At 51.9% G+C, this 18,377-nt stretch overlaps 1 protein-coding gene across 1 annotated transcript in view; it reads left to right on the forward strand.

Annotated features, from left to right (window-relative positions):
- Positions 1-16,876, forward strand: part of Med26 (mediator complex subunit 26) — a 42,359-nt gene extending 25,483 nt beyond the window's left edge. The window contains exons 2-3 of the mRNA XM_006989898.3: positions 13,706-13,780; positions 14,311-16,876. Of these exons, the coding sequence (XP_006989960.1) occupies positions 13,706-13,780; positions 14,311-15,930 (1,695 nt within the window). The 3' untranslated portion in view covers positions 15,931-16,876. The remainder of the gene's footprint in view (positions 1-13,705; positions 13,781-14,310) is intronic.
- The last annotated feature ends 1,501 nt before the right edge of the window (positions 16,877-18,377 follow it).

An 18,377-nucleotide genomic window follows, 5' to 3' on the forward strand; every position in this document is an offset into this window, starting at 1 on the left:
GATTCCTAAGGAAAAACTGAGGGAAAGAAGGAAGTGTGAAGGCATGCTTTCCAGTACTGGCTGTGGGCTGTGGTGGAAGTGGGGCCAACCAAATGCTGGAGCAGGAGCCACGCTGCAAATGGGGGAGAGCAGGCATGTGTGCTATGAAAGCAAGGGGTTTAGGACACACCACGGAAATGGTTACAGTGCTTGCGCCAGGACACAGGAGGCCCATGATGACTTGTTCCCTACCTTGCATGGCCTTTGAGGTCAGGCCTGATGCTGGTCTCTGCACAGACTGTCCTTTATACTAACACGCCCAAGTTATTGCAAGGTATCTTTTCTTGGGCATTTGACAGGGATCCCAAATGTCACCACAGGGCTCTGTCCTCCAGCTTTTTAGTCATGGTGGGCTCCTGGTCTTTGGGGTTAGTTGTGCAGCCCTAACCATGTTGGGCATGTAATTGGTTCTGGGCCAGAACAGAGTGCTGGTGTGGTGCTTTAGTCTTGATCCACTAAAGCCTGCCCAATGCCACATGGCCTAGTGAGCTGTGGTGGCCTGCAGGTGTGTCCTCACCCTAACCCCTGCGTGGCACAAGCTTCTCTGTTCACTGTCTTGAGACTTTCCTGTAACCAAGTTCCCACAGTGGCTGTGATGTTAGGTCTGCACGTGTTCCAGTGCCCGGCTTTGTACTTACTACCTCCTTACATAACACTTGGGAACCAGCTCACAGTTTCCAGGAAGGTAGACTGAAGAGTTTTTTTTTTTTTTTGTGTGTGTGTGTGTGTGTGTGTGTGTGTGTGTGTGTGTGTGTGTGTGTGTGTGTGTGGTCTCCCCTCCTTCCCACCCACCCCCCCATCCCCGTCCTGGCGCTTTCCAGGACCACCACTTTGAAAATGAAGACTCCCAAAAGCCAGTTGGCCTTGCTGAGAAAGTGTAGCTTGAAAAAGTAATAGCCCACACCACTGACTAGGGCCTCAGTAGAACAGAAGTGGTCTCTGCCTGGCTAGGGTCTCCCCTGCTCCAGGACATCTCAGTTCATGAGAATCACTTTTGTCCCTGTCACTCCTCTTGAACAGCAGTTGGATACAGGACAAAGCGTGCTGTCCACACACTTACTTGATGTATGTAGGGCTCAGCTTGCCCCAGAAAGAAAGATCCCAAACGTTTGTAGTACTGGAGTAAACATGGCACCCAGTAGGGAGGGACCTTATCTTTCTACTAATGGGATTCCTGCTGTGTGTCATTATGAAGTAGAAGGAAGCAAAACCTAGGTCCCTGCACTCCATCACGAGCTGGCTTGATGTGTGTGTGTGTGTGTGTGTGTGTGTGTGTGTGTGTGTGTGTGTGTGTGTGTGTGTGTGTAGAATCAAGAGAGCTGGTGTGAGGTGGATGGGTCATTCCTGAGGGCTCTGTGCGCCCTCCCCTTGCTGGAATGGGCAGACTTTCATGGTGGATGGGATTGAGGAGGTAATGTACTATCTTTTTACCTTGGGCCCTGCCTGCGGGAGGGGGAGTCTGCTGCTGTTAAAATGACCATGACTTCATCCTGTTGGCATCTGACAGATGTCATTGGGGGCCAGTGTTGGAATTTGTTCTTTTCTCCTTGCTGCCTGTGATCAGTGTCTCTGTACCATGCCTCATGCTGGTTTGTGATGGGTACCATAGATTGGTGACACACCAAGAGTTGACAGCCCAAGTGCAGGCAGACTATGTGTGATGTGTTTGTGCTAATTGTTTGAGTTTGTGCCATCTTAAAGTTGGGATATGTAGTGATGTTGCAAAGCAGTGGTTGGTGAGGCAGTTGACTGGACCCATCCTGTGTTATGGCCTGTCACTGGTCCCACCCACAGGAGCTACCATTATCTGCTGGAACCTAGGCAAATGCTCTTAGAAATGCTGGGGGAGGGTGGAGGGGTGGTAGAAGGGGCCATTGTTTCTAAATGGGCACTGCTAGCTGGTGATGGCCCCTCTCCTGTCACCCTAGGCATCCCCTTGCCTTTTATCCCATGGTGGTTCTTGTCACAGCCTGTCTCCTGTGGAGTACTTGTGAACCTGAGCTCTGCACACTTTGTGTGAGTTTAGGGTTGTCATGGAGATCCGATGAGGTTGAAGCGAGAGCCCTCAGCGTACTGTTGAGCACAGGCTGATATCAGCTGGGTCTGGGGCCTTCCTCAGAGCTTCTATGTGCCTGCCCCTGGGGGGGGGGGTGTGAAACCCCTAGAAGGTCCCTCACTGGGAGAAGAGTATGGAAACCAGGACTCCAGGTGGCTCTTCACAGACCACACACCCAGGGTGGGGCAGTGTGCCAGGCATTCCAGCTTCTCTGTCACAAGGTGGCTGCAACACTTGCTGCAGGTGCTGTTATGGGGAGTCACTGTTTGTCTGGAAGTTCGAGCTGCTCTGCCTTTTCTGGGATGTTGGCTTCTACTCCTGTGAAGTCTGTGGAGACACCACAGGCAGGCTAGAGGTCAGGCCTCCTGGCTGTGGCACTATTGCCTAGCAGAGCTACAGCACAGCTCCTGAGGGTCAAGCCTTTCCCCTTCTGCTGTGGACACGTGTCTGTGCGACGTGCTAAGTTCCAGAAAGAGGAGCTAGTGCTGATTGGTGCCTGATGGGGTCTGATGTGAAATCGGGAGTGTATTCTGTGTCTTTGTGTCAGTCCTTAGGGGACTCCTGGGGTTCTAGGCCCAACCTTTGTCCTCATTTTACTAGAGAGAGACAGAGCCCAAGGGACCATTTCTTCTCCTGGGGATGGGGTGCTAGTTCTTGTCTTCTGTAACAAAGGCGTGTTCTTGCTTTGGCCTCTCCTATTTTTGTGCACTTTGCAATACCTTACTCCCAATTTTTTCAACTCTATTAAACTATAATTGACATACAATAAACTGCATTTGAAGTCTGTAGCTTGATAAATTTGACTGTATTTCTTGTGGGGTGGGTGCATGTACAGATCTGAGGACAACGGCTTGGAGTCCGTTCTCTCTTCACCTTTACATGGCTTTTGGGGATCAACTCAGGTGGATAGACTTCTGTGGCAGTGTCTTGACCTACTGAGTCATCTTGTTGACTTCTTAGGATGTTTACCTTCCAAATGACTTTACCACTATGTTCCCACCAGGAGTGTAGGAAAGGCCTAAGCCCTGGTGTGTGGTGGCACATGCTTGTCATGCTAGTGCTCCCAGGAGGTAAGAGGATCAGGAGTTTGAGGTCATTCGGATGGATGGATGGATGGATGGATGGATGGATGGATGGATGGATGGATGGATGGATGGGTGGGTGGGTGGGTGGGCGGGCGGGCGGGCGGGCGGGCGGACGGATGAATAAGCCAGTTTGTTCATGCCTTGTCAGCATTTGATAAGGTGAGTCGTTTTACTTTAGCTGTTCAGGGAGTATGTGGTGATTTCTCATGACTGATGGTGTTGCTCACCTCTGTGTCTACTCTTTGTATCTTCCATGGTGAAAAGTCTGAATGGGCTTATCATTTGCCAGCTGGCCACCCACCTCATTTATTTGCCTGATTATTGCATTAAAGGGTTCCTGTTACTGTTGTTTTTGTTGGTTTCTGTGGGGTGTGCATGCGTGTGTATGAGTGTATTTAAGTCAAAGAACAATCAGTAGGAGTTGGGGACTGACAGCAGGTTGTCAGACTGGGTGGACAGGGAGTCTCCAAACTCCATGTGAGTTTCAGAATGATCGTGCCACTCTCCTCAAAAGATCTACTTGAATTGACATTGATCTTGAGTTTTGGAGAGTGGAGTGTTGTGATGCAGAACCTTGGTGTCTGCACTGCTTACCTTGGCTTTATTTTCTCAGCTGTGTCTGCAAGTTTTCAGTGTTGAGGTTTTACAAGTAGTGAAATTCATTTGTAGATATTTATCTTGATAATTCTTAAAGAATTAAAGTTAACATGTGTTCGTTTATTTTGTGTCACAGGACAACTTGGTGGAGTCAATTCTCTCCTGTGGGTATGGGTATTAAACCTGGGTTGTCCAGCTTGGTGACACACACCCTTACCTACCAAGTCATCTCTTAGGCCCTTCATATTCTCTCTTGCTGTCAGTAGGGATGGGCTTGGAGTCTTTAACTTGCGATCCTGTGGTGGAAACATCTGCTCGTAGCTCTGCTCAGATGTCCTAAGAGCTTCCCAAGGACTAACATGCACTCAGGGTATGATGGTCACCCCTCCTCCTTCCTGTTTGGAAGGCCTCTTCTGTCTTTTTCTTACCTAATTGCACTGGCAAGAAGCTCCTGTCTGGAGCTGAGTAGAAATGATCACCATTTCTTGTAGTTGCTCTCAGGGAGGAGACAAGTATGTGTGGTCTTGCTGTAGTGAGGCAGGTTCTCTCTGTTCCCAGCAACTGGGTTTCTCCAGGGCCAGCTGCCTTGCTGGCCCATGCTGTCTGTCTGTTGTGGTTTGGGCTTTCCCTTTGGCCTTACTCTACCCACTTACCCTGCTTTTCAGATGATAGCCACCTGCCCCATCTCCTCTTACCTCTCCTGCTTTCCTTCCTTGCTTGTTCACACAAGTGTCCTGACCTTCCTGGTGAGACACTGACAGCATGGAGGCAGGTATGTGCCAACTACACAGGGCCAGCAGGTGAGGTTGGTCATGAACCAGGCTGGCTGGCATCCTACCCCTGTGTGCGGAGAGACACTTGTCCTGTTGGGTGCAGCTCCTGGTGCTGGGTCCCTGAGCACTGCCTGCCTGTTCTGAAGAAATGCAGCTTATTTCCAGGAGATGACAGGGAGCTGTCAAGAGAGCTCCTTGTATGATGCCTTCAAAGTGCTTTTGTGTCACTTCCTGCTCTGACCCCAGCAGGTGTGAGTGGACAGTTCCATGTGAACTGTGTAGTGCACTCAGTGCCTCTGTCTCAGGAGACGGTTATGGTGACACTGTTCAGACCTTGGTCCATTGGGGTGAAGGCTGCAGCCCTCCATCTTCTTAAGATATGTGGCCTTCTAGACTGCAGGATTCACACAGAATAGCTTATGTTCAGGGTTTTTGTTGTTGTTGTTTTGATTTATTTTTATTTTTTGAGAAAGGGATCCTCTATAGCATTGGGTAACCTGCAACTTGCTATGTAGACCAGGCTGGCCTCAAAGTCATAGAGACCCACTTGCCTCTGCCTCCCTTGGGGTTTATTTATGTTTATGAAGGTTTTACTCACATGTATGTCTGTGTAGCGTGTGTGTACCAGTTGTTCTCTGAGGTTAGAAGAGGGTGTTGGAGCCTCTTGAATGGTTATGGATGGTTGTGAGCCACCATGTGGGTGCTGGGAAATAGAACCTTGGTCTTCTGCAGGAACAGATGCTCTTAACTGCTGAGCCATCTCTCCAGCTTGGTATTGTATTTTTGTTTGTTTTCTAGCACTCCTCACCTGCATGTGTTAGAGATGGGGGTCTCTCTCTGTAGTGGAGTCTGGGCTAGACTTAACTCACTGTACTTCTCCTGAGTGTTGGGATAACAGGCATGTTAACACCACAATGAGCTAACAAGCTATGTGTTGGTGTTTGTGCATGTGCAGGAATGAATATGTGCACATGCATATGGATATCAGAGAAGAACCACCTATTATTGTTGTTGTTGTTGTTATTCTCATTTTTGAGGCAGTATGTCTCATTAGCCTGGAGCTGGCCCCAGGGGACCTGTCTGTACCCCACCTTTATCGCTGTAATTGCACACACCTTCACACAAAAGTCGGGAATTATCTCTCTGGCTCCCAAGTAGGCTATTTGAAACAACTTTTTTTTGTTTTGTTTTTCGAGACAGGGTTTCTCTGTGTAGCTTTGCGCCTTTCCTGGATCTCGCTCTGTAGACCAGGCTGGCCTCGAACTCACAAAGATCCACCTGGCTCTGCCTCCCGAGTGCTGGGATTAAAGGCGTGTGCCACCACCACCACCACCACCACCACCACCACCACCACCACCACCACCACCACCACCCGGCTTGAAACAACTTTTAAAAGTACAAAATCCTTCAAAAAAGTACAAACTGTAAAACTTATTTACAAAAGTAATATTTATGTGTGTGTGTGTGTGTGTGTTTGATGTGTGAGCTGCCCTGGAGGCCATACCTGGTTCCTGTGGGTGCAATAGCCCAAGTAGTGCGCAGCATGTTGTCTGTGGTTTTCCAGGCTCGTGGGAGAGGAGCTGGGCTCAGGTGGGTGCCTGGTCCTGCTTTGAGCTGGTGCAGGATGCCAGGTGGCTCCCACCATCTGCTCCTGATCAGCCCAGGTGTATGTACAACCTCACTGCCTGTGCTCAGCTGGCTCGGGAGCCTGCTTCCTAACAGTTCCTGGAAAGCTGGCTCGATCTTGTTTGAGATCTGCCTTCTGTACAAGGTGTGGACCAAGTACTGTGTTCCCTCCCCTGATGTTGGGCCATTTCCAGTCTCCTGCTGGAGCTGGTGTTCTTAGCAGCTCTTCCTAGCAGAGAGAGGCCAGGTGGAGGAGCCCCACCCAGCCTTCTGTCCTCAGACACTCAGTCACCAGGACCCTTCTGTGAGGATTGATGGTAGAAATAGAAAGCTGTGCCTTGCTTGCAAGCTTTCCAGTTACATGGGTGGAGTAGTGGCAACTCACAGATGACACTTGGGGCAGCTCTCAGTGCACTCATGAAGGGCCTGTGGACTGGACCCATGGTCTAGAGAATCTGCTTTGCTTCTCGGTTCCTGACCAAAAGCCAAAGGGGAGGGACAGTTTGTAGATGCTGTGTGAAGACAGATCTGCCTCCCCTGCCTTTCTCTTTGCTCTCAGGTAGCTTCTGCTGCTATTCCAAGCTCTGGACTTCTCCTTCTGGGGTGCTTTATGGCATACAGTGGGTGGTCTGCATTTTGCTTGCACCCAGGCTGGGTTCTTCATCTCCTTGGCCAAGTTATGGCATGTGGTGGCATGCTCTGCCTGTCAGTGCTCTTGCTTGTTTCAGGGCAGGCAGGACCACTTAGATGGTGACAGGCTACTTAGGTGCTGGCTATCCCTTGGGAAGCAGGTGGGTCCTGTTGATAAGGAAAGGCTTTTATAACTGCTGGCAGTGCTTGTGGGGCTGTGCCCCACTGTCCTTTCCCTAAGAAGCTTCGAGTGGGACATCTGGCCCCTATGAGTTTGAGGCACCCACTGGGTCCTAATGGAGAAAGCTGCCTTAATTCAGGCTGATGGTACTGGGGATGTGCACCCCAACAGGCTCCCTGGCTCATACAGGTATACGCCACGGAAAAGCAGGAGACTGTTTCTTCCAGAGTGTGTCCTGCAGCACCCATTCCGTTCACAGATGTCCTTAACAGTGTCAGCTGGGGGATAGAGTGCCGGCCTCAGCAGGGAGTGCACAGCACACTGAAGGCTCACAGACTGCCTGCTTCTGGGTGCCATCTGTGGCTTGTTTTGGTTTGGGAGGCGCAGCTTGCTTGCTGATCAACACTTCCAGAGTCTTTTGAGTTCAGTTGGCTTTATAAATTTTTGTCTAGACCATTCTTAATTAAAAGAAAAAGGAAAAAAAAAAAAAGCCACCCTAAAACCACAAAGACATTGTGTGTTGGTTTTTTTCAAAGGATGTTGGTGCTAAAGCTTCACCTGAGGCTGCTGGGCAGGTCCTAAGGACTGTGCTGCACAGATGTGGCTGCAGGGGCTGCTGGCAGGAAGTGCCTGGGAGTGCTGGCCAGCCAGATGGTGAGACACTAGGCCACCAGCAGGTTCTCAGGCCATCGCTTCGGGACCCCATCAGGCATGTCTTGGGCTGGGATCTACCTGGTCCTGGTTCTTCACTAGCTCTTGAGAAAAGGCAAATGACACAGCTCTTGACCAGCTGGAGGGGCTTCACTCGGCTTCAATGGCCTCTTAACTATGTACTTCTCTGCTGTTGCAGGTTGGGGTGAGTACATCTCAGGGTGCTAGCACACTAGCTAGATGAACCCCACCCTGCTCAGGAAAGCAAATTGTGCATTGTGGGCAGAACCTGTGCCAGGCCGTTGGGAAGCCAGAGTTTTCTGCCTTCTGTGGTCCCTGTGGACCTCTCTGATCTTCACGGACTCCGTTTCCCCACTGTACAATAGCTGCACAATCCTTGGGTCCCATTAGTGCCAGTGCCTCAGGAGTGCAATGGTAACTGCCAGCATCGGGGATTTTGGTTAGCTGGGGAGAAGAGGGAGTGGTGAGCTGACCTGTGGGGGACACTGGAACTCTGAAGTCTTGGTGTCTCAGTTCCCTGTTTTAACTTGTGGCTGGAAACTCCCCATGGGTAGTCAGGTCCCAGGGGTTTACCAGCACAGCCCTGGAGTAGGATTCTGATGGTGCTGTTCTACTCACAGAGCCAACATTCACCATGAGGCTGGATTTCTCCCGCTGGGCTTCATTTAAACGAGGACTCCAAGCATTTTCTGAGGATGGAGTTTGCAAAGATAGTCTGGTCTTCCACTTTCTACGGCTCAGCCAAGGATGGTGGAAAATAGCTGGCAGGAGGCAGGGCCGGGCAGGCAGCACTCTCCACACAGGACAAGGTGGCTTGGCTTACACACCCATCCATGAGATCCTCCCACCTTGTTGTCCTCCACCTGACCTCATGTACTACATGATAGTAGTAGTTGCAATCGCTTTTGTTGTTGGGATTTTTGGCTCTTTTTTTTTTTTGGGAGGCCTGCCACCCAGCTCCCAAATAAATTCACTCATGGAGGCTTGTTACTACTTATGAATGCCCAGCCTTAGCTTGGCTTAGTTTCTAGCCATCTTTCCTTAATTTATCCTGTCTACCTTTTGCCTCTGGGCTTTTCCTATTCTCTTCTGTATCTTACTCTTACTCTATGGCTTGCTGTGTGTGTTGCCGGGTGGCTGGCCCCTGGAGTCCTCTTCCTTCTCTGGCTGCCAGACTTTAGATCCCTAATTTTCTCCTTCTTGATATACTTTCTGCCTGCCAGCCCCACCTATCCTTTCTCCTTCCTTGCTATTGGCCAGTTCTTTATTAGACCATCAGGTTTTTACACAGGCACAGTAACACAGCTTCACAGAGTTAAACAAATGCAACATAAACAAAAGTAACACGCCTTAAAATAATATTCTACAACACCCTTTGCCTTCGGATCAGAAACGAGGGCTCATTCACCCCTCAGCTTGCCAGTTCCTTGCTGGGCTTGTAGCCCCAAGAACCTGGCCAAGGCTGTGCAGATATCCTTCTTACACTTGCCAGGCCTCTCCCTGCACACACAAGTTCTTGAGTTCATGCCACCCCCCTTGGATCCTGTTCGAGCAGTGCAGGAGACCTGCCTCTAGTTGAGCCCTGGTAAGCTGTCAGAGTGCTATAACTCCCGGGGGTACTGTACTTTTTGGCTCAAGTCTTTCAGGAGCTCAGGAGCCTTCAGGGTTCAATGAGGTGCTTTTGGAGTCTCCACAGATGGATAGCCTTGTAGCCTGAGTTCACGTAGCCTGGAGGCATTGGCAGGTAAGACTCACTGCACCTCCACCTCCCAGTTTCTTAGAGCCAGAGAGACTCTAGCATAAAAGTAGAGGGAGCAGTCACTGCTTCTGATGGGTGCCACTTGCCATTTTTGGCTCTTGGCAGTGCTGGGCCTGCTGTTTTCTGCCCGGCCTGCTTCTCTTCCTCAGACTCCAGGTGTCATGGGTTTGCCTAGCAGAAGTTGTGAGTCAGCACAGGCTGTGGTTTCATGGGGAATGAAGGTGAGGGTCTTTCTGCGTCCTTGATTCTTACAGTGTCGGTCCCTGCCTGATACTAAAGTATATGCCCCTGAGATGTTAGCTTCCTGTTACCATGACAAAATGCCTAGCACAGTCAATTGAACAGGAGGAAAATGTTTTGATGGTGGTGGTGTTTTTTTCCTTGCCATACATTGAAGTGGGAGCATGTGCTAGAGCATGATCATCTCATGGCAGCCAAGAAGGGGGACAAAGAACCTAATGTCTCATTAGGGCATGCACTCAGTGTCCCAGGTCCTTCCTTAAGGCTCCATTCATGAATATTCATGTTTCATCTGGGCCTGTGGTGATTGCTTACCCCACCTTTGTATGGCCACCACAGGGATGCCACCTGCTTCCTTGGTGCCCTGCTGGCCACTGCAAATGTGCCTCCCCATGGGCATTTGAGTCACTGTGACAGGCAGGTGGTAACACACTGGGTGCCCAGAAATGCAGATGAAGGAATGGACAGGGCCTGTCAATGATGGGGAAGGGAGGGAGAGGCAGGCTTGGCCACACTACTTGCTAAGGAAATAGAGATTAATATGTGTCTGTCCATCTGATGAACAAGTGCATGGCTCAAGGCCTGGTGGCTGAAGTCTCCTGATGGTAGAGCCATTTGGAAGGGAGCTTGGGAGTATTTGGGCACTGGGAATGAGTCCTAAAGGGAGACAGAACCCGGCTATTCCTGACAGCAGCTGTAAATGACCCTCAGGCCTGCAACATGGGCTCTGTGAGCCACACACCTACCCTGAAGCTGCCCTTTAGGGCATTGCCAAGGGTTCCCCAGGCAGAGTCAGAATAGTACCCATGAGATGAATGGATGAGTGTTGACACGCAGATATAAGGAACTACCAAGAAACACACGCGTGGTCTGTTACGGTGGTGGCAGTGGATTAGTCCTGAAAGCCTTGTCCTAGTAGTGGAGCACCTGAACCTACCTGCCAGCTCACATTGCTTCTTCAGCTCTTCCTTCCTTGCTTTCTACCTGGGCAGGTTAGCCTGCTCTGTCCACTGCTGTGGTGCCTAGTCCACTTGTGCTGACTCGAGAGTGGGGGCCTTGTAGTGTGACAGGTGGTTCCTTGGATGAGTGGCCTGCAGTTGAAGGGGTCACAGAGGACATGGCATTTTCTGCAGGGCCCCTTAATCTCGATCCACACAACCCCCAGTAGGCACTTTGGCTGGTCTGTGCACAGCTCTGCATTTCTTGGTGCTTTCTGATGCGCCAACCCAACACCTGGTTCCCCTAGGTGTTCTGTCCCTTCCTCCTGTCTGGGAGCAGGATATCTGTCCAAGGACAAGGACGCTCTGTGCTGCCAGGCTACTAGGGCTTGGGTAGATTCCTCTCTGCAAGGACTGCTGATCAGGAGTATGTGGGGACCTAGGGCTCTAAATATACCAGGGTGAGGTCACTGGGTGGAGATGAAGCCATAGAGCAAGCTCAGAGCTCAGTGGTACTGAGATCCCAGGCCAGGGCACACTGATTTTGTCTTCTCTTGGGAATGACCTCCTCATAGCACACTCTTTGCATGGAATCTCACCTATCTCATGACCGAGGTGAGTATAGGAACCATGTCTCTAGGCAGGCCACCCAGCCCTGAAGCAAGACAGTCAGTGTTGTAACAGCTATCTGGATGTGTTTACGAACCTAGCCCCAGACAAAGTATCATAAGTGGAGGCCTTTGTTCCCCAAGGAGGGATTGGCTTGTCACTAGAGCAATACCTTGTAAAAAAGGCTGTGGGACAGTTACTGTAAGGGCCGCTGTCTATCTACTCTGTGGTCCTACAGCTTCTCTCCAGGAGTTAGAGCCCCGAGGAAAGGAGGCCTTGGGGCTACCTTCAGCTGTAAATAGACAAACTAGAAAGGCTGGAGGTGCCTGGAGGTGCCTACAGACAGTCTACCTTCTGGTCTGGGAGCCAACGTGGGCCCCTGGTACCTCACCTGGCAAACATGACTAAGGTGTGGACTGGAGACAGGAACAATTCTGTGTTACCCTTTTGAGTCAGAGAACTGATGTGATCAGGATTCCAGGGTTGGCATTGAAGATGGAGGGAGGGCTGGGAGCCGGGGGACATGGTGTCCCTGAAGCTAGGAACAGCATGTAGGTGACAGCAAGTAAGAAAATAGGGATCTGAACCTGTATGAGTAAGGAATGGATTCTCTCCAAGAGTCTTCAGCAAGGAGGCAGTTCGATGCCCCAGGTGGGTGGGCAAGGTAATCAAAACATGCTGGGACTTAGCCAGAAGTCAGGGCAGCAGCAGGAGACTTGACACCACTGACCTGCAGGTTCATCTTCTGGTCACTGGGTTGCTTGTGGTGTGCCATGTGGAGCGGCCTCCTGGAGCTAGCTGACACACCTCCCCCGAGTGCTAGAGCCACTGCTTGGCACCCAGGAACAGTCTACAGGGGTATGAACTGCAGCCCCATTTGTGATGACAAGAAGGGCCCAAGAGACCCTCAGCACTGATAGGAGGCCATGTAGAGAGTGCATGCCAGTGTGTAACATTCAGTGACTGGCCTGGCCTGATGAGTATGTGTGTGCCTAGTTGTGCCTAGGGATGTGCTTTTTTCCTTGTGACCCAGTGTTGCAGGTGATAGTGTACGCTGTCAGTGTGTAGCACAGGAAGGATGGAGGGGGCTTGGGACTGGCCAGCCAGCTTAGGTACCAAGAACCTGCAGTGCCATGGCACTACCACCCTGTGGGCTTCTTCAAGTGTGCAGGTGGATTACCCACCAAGTAGGTATGTATGTGTCCTGATAAGTGTTTAAACAGAGAAACTCTTCATTTTGATGGGTTCAGTTTGTCAGTAGTTTTGATAGTTGGTGCTCTGAACCCTTCAGGAACAACCATCATCCCCACAGTTGCAGATCCTCCTGCACACGTTTTAGAGCTTGGTTTTAGCTTGCCATTTAGGTCTGGAATTCACTGAAGTAATTTTTCATGTGCATGTATGTGGATGTGTGTGCATGCATAAAGAGGCCCAGGTTGATGCTGGGATCATCACTCATTCCTCCACCTGCTCACTGAGACCGGGTCTCTGAATCGAACCTGGAGCTCACCAACACAACTAATCTTACTAGCCCGTTTGCTCTAGGAACCCCATCTTTCCCTTCCAAAGCTGGAATTACAGGTGGGCTGCCCTGCTACCTGGCAGGTACATGGGTTCTGGTTCTTATGCTTCACAGCAAGTCCTACCCACTCACTGGCCATCTCCTTAGCCCTTCTGAGGGAGCTCGATGTGTGTGCTTTGTTGTGTTTGCTGGTGTCTGCTCTCTCAAATGTAGTCCTCCTGGGTACACCGAGGCTGTATGTCCCCTCTTGCTCTGGAGGCTCCTCCTCTCTTCAGCTCCTCTCACCCATGCTGTGCGGCTGTGCGTGCCAGTGTGGCTGTGCTACTAGAATGTCCGGTCACATCAGTCACAGCTTTTCGGTCCTACTGTCTCTGGAATGACAGTCCTGGCACCTGCCCTGTGAGCCTGTCGTGATTAAACAAGTCAATAATGTATAGAAGGGCTGGCTCAGAGCAGAGTCTCCAACATGAGCCTGAGGATTGTTAGCCTCCTTGTCACCGTGAAGCTCAGACCCTGCCTGTTCTGCACAGAGCCTCTCAGTGTCTCTGGCCTTCTTTCATGTTCTTTGGACTGCATTGCTGCTCAGGTGTTGTGCTCCGGAGACCTTCCTTCTGGCCATGTGACATACATCTTAGAGTTTGTGACATCCTACTTTGTTCAGAGAAGGTTATCAGGTTGATTGGTTTATTGTGCTCATCATGCTTTCCTCTGAGGCTTTGTTTGTATGTTATATGTGGTAATTCCTCCAGCCCCTACCTACCCAGGGGCCTCACAGCAAAGCTGTCTTGTCAGACCTGGGGCAGATCCCTTTTCATAACACCCAGATGGCAATGGGTGAGTGAGTGTGTGTATATGGGAGTTGGTGATGGGGGTTTGGGTGGTGTTCAGTGCTGGCACCTTGCAAAGCCCTGGGCTGTTGGGCTTTCAGTGGGAGAGGGCAGACACCTGAGCTGATGAAACCTGGTTCTTGTTCTTCAGATCCGGAACATGGTGACAGTATTGGAAGTGATCTCCAGCCTGGAGAGATACCCCATCACCAAAGAGGCACTGGAGGTAAGAGCCCTGGCCCAGCCTTGGGCAGAATAGGAGGTGAGGGTAGCCCCCAGCCAGCTTCTTCCTGTGGCTTAGGCTCTTAGAGTTCTTCAGGGCACCCAGTGGGCAGTGTGTCCAGGACATTGATCTTCCCATGGGACTCTCCAAGAATGAAGGCTTCTAATCTCACAGCTGGGCTCCTTCCCATACCCTGCACACCTCAGCATTTTGGGACATGGCCTGAGCTGTGCTTTAGGTAACTGGTTTGGGGACCAGGTCTTAGGCTGTGAAATGTGCTCACCCAGACACCCTGGCAGAGCAGCCGTGTGGCCTCAATAGTACAGACTCTGCAGGTCCCAGGAACCAGTGGACCTGCTTTTGAGGAAGCCCATGGGACCCAAATGTGAGGATTCATGCTGCTACACAGTACTGGACATTCCCAAGCTGTATCCAAGAAGCTGGCAGTTTGGGGGCGGGTAGGGAAGGGGTAAGCTCCCTTGTCCTACATGCTATGTCCCTCTTCTATAAGCATGTCACTTTCTTGGTTGTAGGAGACCCGACTGGGGAAGCTCATCAATGACGTCCGCAAGAAAACCAAGAACGAGGAGCTGGCCAAACGAGCCAAGAGGCTTCTGCGGAGCTGGCAGAAGCTCATCGAGCCTGTGCACCAGAATGAGGTGGCACTACGGGCACTGGCAGGGGCTGCAGGCTCTGCCAATGGAGGCGCACACAACTGCCGGCCAGAGGTGGGAGTGCCCAGTGCCCCCAAGAGCATCCATGACCTGAAGAATCGCAACGACATCCAGAGGCTCCCTGGGCAGCGGCTAGACAGGCTGGGGAGCCGTAAGCGCAGGGGGGACCAGCGTGACCTGGGCCACCCGGGGCCACCCCACAAAGTTTCCAAAGCCAGTCCTGACCCTCTAGTCCCCAATGCATCCCCTCTCCCCACCAACGGGATCAGTGGGAGCCCAGAGAGCTTACCCAGCCCCCTGGATGGCAGTGGGCACATGGGCCCTGACAGCAGCCGCCTGGAGCCCAGTGAGAATGAGAAGCACAGCAGCAAGATCCCCGTGAACGCCGTGCGGCCGCGTCCCAGCTCCCCTGGCCTAAGCAAGCCCCCCGTGCCCTGCCTGCAGACCAAAGCTGCGCAGCTGCAGCACCTGGACAGGGTGGATGAGCCGCCAGGCCCTCCCCATCCCAGGGGTGCCTCTCGTTGCTCCTTCAGCCCCCGGAACTCACGGCACGAAGGCTCCTTTGCCCGGCAGCGGAGCTCGTACACACCTAAGGGCCCCGTGTCCAGCCCCTCCCTACGCCCCCAACCACTGGACACCACGCAGGTGCCATCCCCACTCCCACTGGCTCAGCCATCCACGCCCCCTGTGCGGCGGATGGAGCTGCTGTCCAGTGCTGAGAGCCCTGTGCACTGGCCAGAGCAGCCCGAGGGCCACCCGCGGTTAACAGGGCCAGCCTGCAGGGTTGGGTTGTCACCAGATTCCTCCAAGGCGGACAGTGATGCTGCCTCTTCGGGCGGTTCGGACAGCAAAAAGAAAAAGAGGTACAGACCTCGAGACTACACAGTGAACTTAGATGGGCAGGTGGCTGAAGCAGGCGTCAAACCTGTGCGGTTAAAAGAGCGGAAGCTCACCTTTGACCCCATGACAAGACAGATCAAACCTCTGACCCAGAAAGAGCCAGTGCGGGCCGACAGCCCCGTATCCACAGAGCAGCCACCTAGGACAGAGCTGGACCAGCAAGAGGCTAAGGCCAGCCTCCAGAGTCCTTTTGAGCAGACGAACTGGAAGGAGCTGTCACGCAACGAGATTATCCAGTCCTACTTGAGCCGCCAGAGCAGCTTGCTGTCATCGTCGGGCGCGCAGACCCCGGGCGCGCACCACTTTATGGCCGAGTACCTGAAGCAGGAGGAGAGCAGTCGGCGAGGGGCCCGGCAGCCCCACGTGCTGCTGCCGCTACCCACGCCCACTGACCTCCCAGGGCTCACTCGCGAGGTCACACAGGACGATCTGGACAGAATCCAGGGCCAGCAGTGGCCAGGGGTGAACGGGTGTGAGGACACACAGGGTAATTGGTATGACTGGACGCAGTGCATATCGCTCGACCCGCATGGCGACGATGGGCGCTTGAACATTCTGCCTTATGTCTGCTTGGACTGAGCATCTGGCCTGGCCATCAAGTGCATTCCCACCTTGCAGGGGCTAGGCTAGCCAGCCGGGAGGGCGGGCACGAGGCTCGCTCTCCACCCTCCTTTTGTGAAATGCTGCTACCAGTTTACTAACGATTGCAAAGGAAGGGCCGCTCGGAGGGCAGACGGCAGAGGGAGTCCAGAACTATAGCAAGCCAGCTATAAAGCGTTAGCCCCCACCCCAGAAGCGGTGCGGAACCCCTCTAGCACCGAAGGCGGGGACCTCAGTGGCAGGCAGGCAGGCACAGGAACCCTGGGGGAGAGGTTACCTTAACAGCAACAGACGCACATCTCATCTTTGCATCTCCTGCTCTTTGGCTCTGGTGTCTCTGAGGTACAGGCCACTCTCCGGCCTCTGCCAAGCCAGTGTTTTCTTTTCCCTCGTGTTGTGCGCTAGAAGCTTCTCTGCTGTGGTGAGCCTGGCATCGGGCGGGTGAGCCAGCTTCACCCTCACTGCACAGGTGCCCCCCCATTTGTATATGGTTTCAGTTCAACCCCAGTTCTTAAAGAAATGCTGCAGGAACTTCAGTTTTCTCGTTTATTTCATCCTTTTTCCACCTGACCACCAGCCAAATGACTTCCTTTCTTCCTCTTTTCCTCTTCACATCTCTAGAAAATACCATCTTTCTAGAGCCCCCAACTTCACAAAGTTCCCGAGGGTGCTACTGGAGTGAGTTGCCCTGCTGGGCGAGGGGAGAGCCGTCTGTTCGCTGGAAACACTCATAACCATTCCTTTAGATTCGTTTGCCTTATGGTTGTCATAAACGCGATTTGCAAAAACAAGGAGCCTTAGTGAATGTACAGTACCTAGACTTCTGTGTCAGCGCAGAAGGGAGCAACTTTGCTATTTGGTCCAGTAAGTGGACACCTTGTGATATAAATGTGGAAATAAAAAAAAAAAACATTTGCACAAACCAGTTTTGGAACCATTCCTCATTTACATTTGTACTTGGTCTTTCCTGGTTTCCTCCACGGGGAAGTCCCTGGAGCCCACAGCCACACCCAGCGTTGGTGGCATCCCCCTAGCCTGCTTCTGTGGTAGCAGACAGGGTCTCTCTACCTGCCTTTATTCATTTGGGGCCAACCTCATCATCGCCCACCCAGAGAAGCCACCTCCTGCAGGCAGTGTAGCTGGTGATACCTTCCTTGCCCATCAGTACTTTGTGACATGGCATGGCCCCAGATGTGTAGAATTGTTATCTGGCCCTAACCCTGGGCTAGCAGCTGTAGGCAGGCCCAAGGCTGCCTCCATACCTGACAGGTACCTGCTAATTGCTAAGGTTTTTCCTCCTCTACAAAGTAATGATCTAGTTTTCTCCCCTCCTCAAAATCAATAAGCCAAGACTGGGTTTCCAGTTTTGTTTTTTCACTCTTGAGATAGGTCACCTTAACCATATCTGCTTAATTTCATAGATGAGCAGTTGCCCATAAGACAGCAGGTACATGGGGTCAAGTCCTAGAACATTTCCTTCTGGTTTTCAGGACCACAGCCAAGCCAGAATCACAATTTGAAAGCCAGTAGAGACTTCTGGGGGTTTGGTGCAGGATGGTCCCACTCCGATTAATGGGCCATTTGAGGAGGTGGAACCCAGCCGTGTGGCCCTGAGCCAGTATTCACTCAGTGTTCACTGAGTACATGTGCGTGCTGTGAGATGAATAGGCTTCTACAAAGTTGCCAGGACCAAATCCAGTGAGATAAAACCAACCAAAACACGTCAGTGTGGCTGTCAGACACTGCTCTGTCCAAAGAACTAGTGGCTACCTTCCTAATTCCACTTGTACTCAGTTGGTGACGAAGGACTGTGTACCCAGCTGGAGGGCATTAGGGTACACCTATCACCAGCTTTTCTCAGACCCAGGCTTTGGGACAGGCCACTTATCATTGGGATCCCAACGCTCAGGGACTGCCACATCTGTGTTGAATATCCAGCAAGCTGGGGGTGGGGTGGTGTTTACACATGGTCTACCTTCGAGAACAGGGATGAGCTACAAAGACACCCCCAGCCTTCAGGGGATCGAGTTAGGCTGCCGTTTTCTAAAATGCTAATAAAGACATTGTAAAGGAGAATGTTGAGATCAGCGAGATGGCTCAGCGGATATACGCTTGCGGCGAGGCCAGAGGCCATGAGTTTGGTCCCCTGAAGCCACATGGTGGGCAGGAGACAACTGACTCAGGTCCTCCTATGACCTCCATATGTGTACCCCCACATGTCCCGCCTCCATAAATGAATACATTTTTCTAAAAGGACCGAAACAACTCTTTTCCCACAGCACTTGAAGACACACGATCTCTGGAATCGAGTTTTGTAGCTAGGATCACGGTGCTAAGTCTTGTCCGGCCTCAGGGCTCTCGCCAGCAGCCTTCAGCCACCAGGGCTCTGCAGACGAGTGTCGCAGAAGGCGCACGGCCCAGGGTTA

This window comes from Peromyscus maniculatus, chromosome 17 (assembly GCF_049852395.1).
Source record: "Peromyscus maniculatus bairdii isolate BWxNUB_F1_BW_parent chromosome 17, HU_Pman_BW_mat_3.1, whole genome shotgun sequence".
NCBI lineage: Eukaryota > Metazoa > Chordata > Mammalia > Rodentia > Cricetidae > Peromyscus > Peromyscus maniculatus.